At 53.8% G+C, this 8,295-nt stretch overlaps 1 protein-coding gene across 22 annotated transcripts in view; it reads right to left on the bottom strand.

Annotated features, from left to right (window-relative positions):
• Nucleotides 1-1,014: 1,014 nt before the first annotated feature.
• RAD18 (RAD18 E3 ubiquitin protein ligase) overlaps nt 1,015-8,295 on the bottom strand; it is a 103,506-nt gene continuing 96,225 nt past the window's right edge. For 19 of the 22 annotated variants that reach the window (XR_016215101.1, XR_011379675.2, XM_051831966.3 and 16 more), the window contains one exon: nt 1,015-1,768. Coding sequence is in view for 19 of the 22 variants with exons in the window: in XM_008273577.5 (XP_008271799.3) it covers nt 1,584-1,768 (185 nt within the window). In the remaining 3 variants the exon portion in view is untranslated. Of the gene's footprint in view, nt 1,769-5,304; nt 6,889-8,295 lie in introns of those variants that run through there. The other 3 variants (XM_051831965.3, XM_051831962.3, XR_011379674.2) reach the window with 2 other exon arrangements.

Genomic DNA, 8,295 nt, shown 5'->3' with positions numbered 1-8,295 from the left:
CACGAGCTCAACCCTTCCCTACTGGCCCCTTCCTCAGCCAGGCAAACCAGAGGGGAGGGAGCAGACCAAGGCCCCTACGTCCTGCACAGAGCCCGGCTTCCCCGTGCAGAAAGGGAAGGGGAGGAACATCATGCTTTCAACCAATCCCTGCCTCTCCCTATTCCCTATTTCCTGTGACATTCTGTCTCCCATCGCCCGTCCTAGGCTCACGCAGGAAGACGGAACCCCCGATTACCCCAGGAATGGGGAAGGGGGCGCCTGCTACTCGCCGCTGGGCACCTACCTCACGTGGCTGCTAACAAGGCCTCGCTTCTCACTGACTTCTTGCCTCAGAGGCTGTCCTTGGGCGGGGAGGTGGTCTCTGGTGGGCCTATTTCCCACATCGGGAAACCCGTAAAGAAAACAGAAGGAAAATGCTGACCTTCAGTGGCACTGAGACTGCACACATGACCAGAAACCCCCAGGTACCGGAAAGCCAGGGCCGGCGGAGACGTCCCTGAGAGGGGAGGCCAAGGCTGCCCCGGAAGCCCGGATCTGCTGGGCTCCCACTGTGCTAGCACCACCCCCGCTGCTCGCAGCTAAGCTCACGTGTCAGGGCTGTGCAGGCACGAGGGGACATGGGCTCCGGAACGCCAGACACACATGTGACCAACCTGTGCCAGCCGTCTGTAGCGTGGACTTGGCCACTCACAGGACACTGTTTGAAGGACAGTGTCTTCAATGTTAGGTATGTGTGCGTGCGTGTATGTGTGTATGTATGAAGCAGAGAAACACAGGAAGAGCTCCGACCCGCGGGTTCGCTCCTCCAAGTACCTGCAACAGCCCCCAGCCAGGAACAGGGCGCGCGGCCCAGGTCTCCCGCGGGCATGGCAGGGATTCAGTCGGTTGAGCCATTACCGCTGCCTCCCGGGGCGGCTGGAGACAGGCCCTGAGCCAGAGACCGAGCTCTGGCGCTCCGACGCGGGCGTTTTGCCCCGGGGTGACGTTATTTCAGACTGACGAGGAGACTGCGCATTTACGAATTCCATTTATTGTGCGCTCTTCATTTAGTAGCTGGTGTTCAATATCCGGGGTCTGAAAGACTCGACTGCGCCCAGGGAGAAGGTGCCGACAGCAGCCGTCGTTAGGTGCCAGAAGGACAGACCCAGCGTTTCAAAGTTATTGTGACTTTACGACTACTGGGACAGCGATGGCCTACCCTGAGCAACGCCGAAGACGAGGGCAACGGCCGTCCCGCAAGGGCTGTGACGGGCAGGCTGACCGGCGGCGTGGCCAGCGGTGGGAACGGGCACCTCCTGCCCGCCCCCACAGGCGCTCCTCCCTCCCCGACCGCGTCTGTCAGGGCAGAGAGGATCCTTTCCCGAAACCGGGCCTCCGTGGCAGAGAAGGCAGAGTGGCGTAAGAGCATCCTCAGAACTGGAAACCAAACCCAGCCCCCCGCACGGTGCCGGCCCAGGGCTGCCAGTGAGTGCAGGGAAGGCGTCGGGGGCAGCAGGCGCCTGGCCATGTGCAGCTGGTTTGTGGTTTTTGTAACTAGTTTTCCAGAAAAGCAGAAAAAAATGCAAATCAGTCACCTGCAGTATTTAGAATACAACATCTCCCCTCGGGCTTTTATAAACATGGCACCTGGTACGGCACCGGCACCAGCAAGCTCCGTGGGGAAGCCTAATTCCTGTTACGCTTATTTCTCGGCTCGACCTCTGCGCCGCTGGCTGCTCTCGCGCGGCGATTCTGTCTGGGACTGATTTCCACGTCCTGAGGATCGTTTCTGAAAACAGAAAAAATGACACCTCAGAGAGCACGCCTCGCTCTGCAGCAGTTCCCACCCGCAAGCGCCAGTACGCTTGCTCTCACTGCAGCTCCCGCAGCCCCTGTCACTGACAGCGTGGCGCTCCGTGGCATCCCCACGGGAACCCTGACGAAAGTACATCCATTCCCGAGAACGCTTGCAGGAATCTGGGGCGAGGCAGGGGCTGGGGGACCCCTCCCACGTTAACCAAAAGGAAAAGGCAGTCTACCGGAACCATAACCCTGCTGATCCCACCAGACCTGAGGTTGTCAGGTAACCAGAAAACAAAACCCAGGAGAAACAGGCCTCCAGGGAAACTGGCCACAGGATTCTGCACTTCCGGCACAGCCTTGGGGACACGGTGGCTGTGGCACAGCGGGGAAGACCTAACCTTCCACACAGCCTGAAGCTGGGGCCCGCCCGAGGACCCGGACGCCAGGAGGGGCTGCTGGCACTTGCGAGCTCTTCCCCAGGAGCCTCCACCAGCTGCCCAGGCAGGGCCTTGGGCCGGAGGCAGGGGAGTGCCCACTGCTGCCAGCCCGCCTGCTTGCCTGCACGCTCCTCCCCTGGAAGCAAAAGCTTGCAATCGCTGGGGGACGAACAGGAAGCTCCCTGGCCCAGGGGGCTCAGCAAAGAGCCATAGCTCCAGGAAGCGGAGGTAACCGGGGTCTGGCTAAGGGGGGAGGGGGCACAGGCGAAGACTCAGCCCAAGGAAAGCAGAGAGGAGAAGCGCTGCCCAGAGAAGGGGCAGATGACCCCACGCCCACACCACGGGCTGCTGACCCCACCCCCACACCAGGGGCAGGTGACCCCACCTCCACACCAGGCAGGCTCTGGCAGGGGACCCTGAGTGTGTGGGATCATCGGGTCAGGGGAGAGGAGGAAGAAGCGGACGGAGGGAGGCTGAGCCAGCCCCATCTCTAAGATCTGGGTGCACAGGGTCTCCTCCGACTGCAGCTGGACTGACAATGGAGGAACGCAGCTGCCCACCATGAGCCTGGCACCAAGCGACAAGCCGGAGCTGGACACGGCTGAGGGAGAGCCCAGGCCATGGAGAGGTGCCCCGCGGTACAGATGCTGGAATGGAAGGAGACCGTCAGCAGGCACAGCCCCCCACAACCCAGCCTTCAAGCTCAGCACGGTAACAGCAGCGTACTGCCAGCGGAACACGCGGCCACTGAGGCAGTGAGGGGCCCGCCAGCCACTGGGCTCTCCAGCACAGGTCAAGCCCTGAACGGCCTGCCAAGAAGTCTGCCCAGGAACGCCGGGCACCTGTCTCCAGGCTCATCACAGCACGGCGCGCGTTCAACCAAAGTGCACAACAAAGAAGCAACGCCAACAGCAAACTGGTCAAGAGACAGAGACGACCCCTGGCTGCACCATCAGACCAGGTTAGACGAGCAACGACTATTTCACCATGCGAAGTATTCTGGAAAAGCTGGACGACACGACCGAGAGACGGGGAATTCAGCAGACACAGAACTCTGGGGTCAAGTGGAAATGCCGGGAAAAACGCACGGCATCAGAGCTGGAAAACGCTCGCAATGGTTTCACGACTACAGCACGCAAAGATGACGTGAACTGCTGAACACAAAGACAGGGAACCGGGGGGGGGGGGGCACGCGGAGGAGGAGACAGCACTCAGGACGGCGCACACACAGCGGGCACGAGGTGTGAGCACTGAGGGAACCGCACACCTAGCAACACGCCTCTCAAAGATGGAAACCAGACGCTCTCACACAAACGCTAAGAGCAGTGCCCGCCAGCAGGGAGGGGTCTTCAAGACGTCCACGGAAAGATGCACACTGCAGAAACTGCACACGGACAGGCACCTGGCCCCGCACAATACCGCCCTTGTTTCTATCCCGCGTGGTTTCTAGGAAGCAGAGGTAAAACGGTCCGGCTGAGGGAAGCACAGGTAAAGACGCGGCCCAGGGAAAGCTGGAATTCCCCCAGTGCACGGCATGCCCCTGGCCAGTCTGATTAACCGGCAGACACCCAAGTTAGAAATTAGTACTTGTTTTTGGAGGGAGTGCCTGAGGGCAGCCATGGTGACGTCTCTCCTTTGTCCACGCCTGTCCATATGGGGACAGGAAAGGCATCTGGCGGTGATGGCACGTGTCCACAGGAGATTCCTCAGCAAGGGGAAGGGGCAGGGGTCTGATCATGGTCAAAGCCACGTGGCAGAGAGCAGTGGACCCAGCCACCCGTCGGCCACCTGGAAGGCACCTGTCCCAGGCTGGGAGCGTGCGGTCAGGCCAGGGCATTTCCCCTCCTGCAGGCACTGCTCTCAGTCCCTGCCTTCCCATGCCCCCACCATCTGCGCGCTTCCCTCCACAGGGTCAGTGTCTTCCTTCTCCTCTCCCAAGGTCAGCACCTTTCCATCAGTTGCAGCTGTTTTCAACCAATCCCTGCTCTCACCCTGCCCCTCACTCAGAATGTCAGCTACGGGACACAGGAGCGTCTTCACCAGCAGCGCTGAAATCACTAGCGAGCCACACCACAGACCTGGGTGCAAAAATCTACAACTTCCAGGACTTCAGAGAGAACCTTGGTGATACTGAATAAGGCAAAGATGTCCTTCAGGACACAAAAAATAGAAAACATAAAAAAAAAACTAATATATTACATTTCACCAGAATTATAAATTGCTCTTTGAAATACACTATCAAGAAATGATACGGCAAATAAGGCTTTCGTCACAAAGATCAGAGGGCAGACTGTGGGGAGCTCTGCCCTGAGCACTTGAAGACGGCTCTTCAGGACCTGGGACAGGGAGCCTGCTGACCTGTGCCTCGGACTCAGAGCCAGGGGCCTTCCCACGTTCTGTCTCCGGGAATCACACAGCCACCCCCAGCCCTGCAAGGCCAGGAGAGCAGAGGTGAGCAGGACCACGGTCTGCACCAAGCCCGCAGGCCCATTCTGCTAGAACCTGCCTGGCTCTCCATCCACAAAGATGAACACCATGAGTTCACACCCACGCACCACACCTTTTATTTTTTTTTTTAAAGAGTTATGTGTTTATTTGAAAGGCAGAGTTAGAGAGAGAGACACCACGACTTGGTGGGCTGTAGCTCCTTGCTGCTCCTAGGTGCTTTTGCTTCTCACTTTAATTTTTAAATTGTTTTTCATTATATTTTTGCTTCGTGTGTTGGAGGGCTCCTGTTAGATTTATACATGCTTCAAAGCATTACATTTTCTTGACAGATCAACCTTGTTAGGTATGATAAAGTGTCACATCTTCATTAACCATCTACCTCGTAAAGCTGACTTTGATATCAGCATAGCCATGCCACCAGCTCCTCCAGTTACTGTAGGAATGAGATCTCTTTATCCTTACTTGCATCTTCCAGTCTAACTGTGTCTCTTGTTGGCAGAACACAGTCATTCCTGAAGAGAAAAGCCATTCTGCCCATTTCTGCCTTTTAATGGGATTGTCTAAATCCACTTACCCATGATGCAGTTCCTGATGAGGGTCACCACTGTTGTGTGCCACTTACTGCTGGTGTCTATGTTGGGCCTTTTGTTGTGGCTGTTCCTCTTATCTGCATCACTGAAATGCCGAGTTACAGTCCCTGAGTTCCCTGAGCATTGTTTTACTCTATTTTAAAGTTTCTTAGTGGTTGCCTTGGGGATTACAATTAACATATTCATCAGTAACAAAATCGAGTTCAGATTAATACCAACATACTGCAACAGCAACAAAACTTCCCTCCATGCACACAAACTAGGCTTTATCCATCGCAAGCCCATCAACACAGGTTTACAATGATTGCCTGATACAGTGTCTTTTATGCAGAGAAGAAAAAGGGCTACAAACACACACACCAGCCCTGTCTACACATATTCACCCAGGGAGTCACTCTGTCCCGGCTGTTTCCTGAAGATCCGCGTCGCCGTCCAGCGTCCCCTCACTCCAGCCGTCAGCACTGCCTGCAGGACGGCGTCCTGGGGAGCGGTTCTCCCAGTTTTTGTTTCTCTGAAAAGAACTTTTCCTTCATTTCTGAAGGCCAAATTCATGGGAGGCAGAATTTCTGACAGTCCTTCTCTTCAAGCACTTGGAACAAGCCATTTCCTCCTCTGGCCTCCATCTTGTAATGAGAAACCATCAGATTTCTTGTAGTAAATCACTTTTCCCTTCTTCTGAGACTTGCTCTGTTTTTCTCTCCTGAAAGCTTGGTTGTGATGTGTCTAGACACAGGCAGCTTCGCATTTAGACCACATGGAGCCTGCAGAGATTCCGGAACCGGCAGCTGAGTCTTTCTCATTCAGTAGAAGTCTCCATTCCCTGTGTGTTTACAGCGGCTTTCTGCCCCTTCCCCCTCTCCTCTCCTTCCGGATTCCCATCCCCTGTATGTGGGTGCTCAGCGGTGCTCAGGGGTCCTGGCTGTTCCTTACTCTTCATTCTTTCTTCTCTGTGGCTCAGACCGGAGAAGCTCAACTGACCCAGCCTCGAGTCACGGTTCCTTCTTCAGCCTGCTCAGAACTGCTGTCGAGCCCCTTAGTGAACTTCACTTCCAGTTATTTTCCCTTTTAACTTCAGGGGTTTTTAAAAAAATCACTTCTAACCTTTACTGGTCTTCCGTATTTGGGAGGCTACTGTACTCACACATTCTGTAGTTCTCTGAATGTAATGAAACGGCTGACCTCAGGACCCACTCTCCGTCCTGGTAGGACCACAGAAAGGACATCCTGATGTGTGGCTCCACTGCCTCACGGTGACCACACAAAGGACGGGGAGAGCAAGGGCCGCCGTAGACAGGGCCAAGTTTTCCCGTTATTCTTTCTTCCTTTTTTTTTTTTTGTTTTGTTTTGTTTTGTTTTGTTTTAAAGATTTATTTATTTGAAAGGCAGAGTTTCAGAGAGGCAGAGGCAGAGACAGAGAGCAAGGTCTTCCATTTGCTAGGTCACTCCCCAAATGGCTGCAATGGCCGGAGCTGGGCCAATCTGAAGCCAGGAGCTTCTCCTGGGTCTCCCATGTGTGTGCAGGGGCCCAAGCCCTTGGACCATCTTCTACTTTCCAAGGCCACAGCTCAGAGTTGGATTAGAAGTGGGGCAGCCATATGGGATGCTGGCACTGTAGGTGGCAGCTTTATTCGCTACCACAAAAAACAAGACAAAACACAACACCAGGATCAGTCCCCCTACTAGAAATACTTTGAATTATTTATGCCCTGTATAGGGCAAAGGGCCCACCCACAACACCAAAGCATAATCTGAGAGACAAGCACAGGACATGAAAGGGAAGCCACAGGCCAATGCCCAGCGCAGTAACAAAAACATCTTCAACCAAGTATCAGCAGCCAAGCCCCGCAACACATAAAGAAATCTAACACCACACCACATTAGGTTTATTTCAAGAACCCAATCTTGGTTTAACATTTGAAAAATCAATTAATATAATTTATATTATCCAAAGGACATCTCAAATCTTAAAAGCCTTTGATAAAATTCAACACCTGCTCATGTTAAAAATTTGGAACTGAAGGTCAAATGTTGAATGCCTTCCTGTCAAGACTGAATACAAGAAAGACACAAGAAAGAAAAGGACACCCTTACAAAACACTTCTCAGTAACGCTGCACTAATGGTCTTTACCAGTGAAAGTTAGCAAGACAGGAGATAGGATGCATTTACAGACATGACATGGCTATACACATAGAAAAGAATATTAAAACTATCAGAATTACCTAGTAAATTTATAAAGTGTCTTGAACATAGCTAGGACAACAAACTAATTTCATTAGTATTATATACAAGCAATAATCAATAAGAAAACACAAAACAAACATAAATTTAAGCATTAAAAAGTCACAAATATACAGAAATAAATATAACACAAGAGCTAATAACCTCTACACAGAAATATACCAAACATTAGTAGAAAAAAACTTCGAGACCTTAAGCAAATGGATGACAACACCCTATTCAGAGTCGGGCAGTATCACTACAAGAGCTTCTTGAAGACAACAATGGAGCACGTCTTCATGACCAAGAAAGACAAACTTCTATACCCGACGCAAAACGCACCAACCACAAAGAAAGCTGAACTGGACACCATCATTAAGAATTTCTGCTCAAAACATATCAAGAAGAGAGCAAAAACTGGCCATGGAAAGATGTCGCGGCAGAGACTCACTACAGAGGACTCCCCAACCAACCACTCCCACAGGGGGCTCCCCAACCACTCCCACAGGGGACTCCTCAACCAACCACTCCCACAGGGGACTCCCCCTCCCAACACTCCCACAGGGGACTCCCCCTCCCAGCCACTCCCACAGGGGGCTCCCCCTCCCAACCACTCCCACAGGGGGCTCCTCAACCAACCACTCCCACAGGGGACTCCCCCTCCCAACACTCCCACAGGGGACTCCCCCTCCCAACCACTCCCACAGGGGGCTCCCCCTCCCAACCACTCCCACAGGGGGCTCCCCCTCCCAACCACTCCCACAGGGGACACCCCCTCCCAACCACTCCCACAGGGGACTCCCCCTCCCAACCACTCCC

The sequence above is a fragment of the Oryctolagus cuniculus genome, chromosome 10 (assembly GCF_051225735.1).
Source record: "Oryctolagus cuniculus isolate XC-2025 breed Fujian yellow rabbit chromosome 10, ASM5122573v1, whole genome shotgun sequence".
Taxonomy (NCBI): domain Eukaryota; kingdom Metazoa; phylum Chordata; class Mammalia; order Lagomorpha; family Leporidae; genus Oryctolagus; species Oryctolagus cuniculus.
The sequence above is the reverse complement of the archived record's forward strand: the minus strand, read 5'-3'. Positions and strand labels throughout refer to the sequence as shown.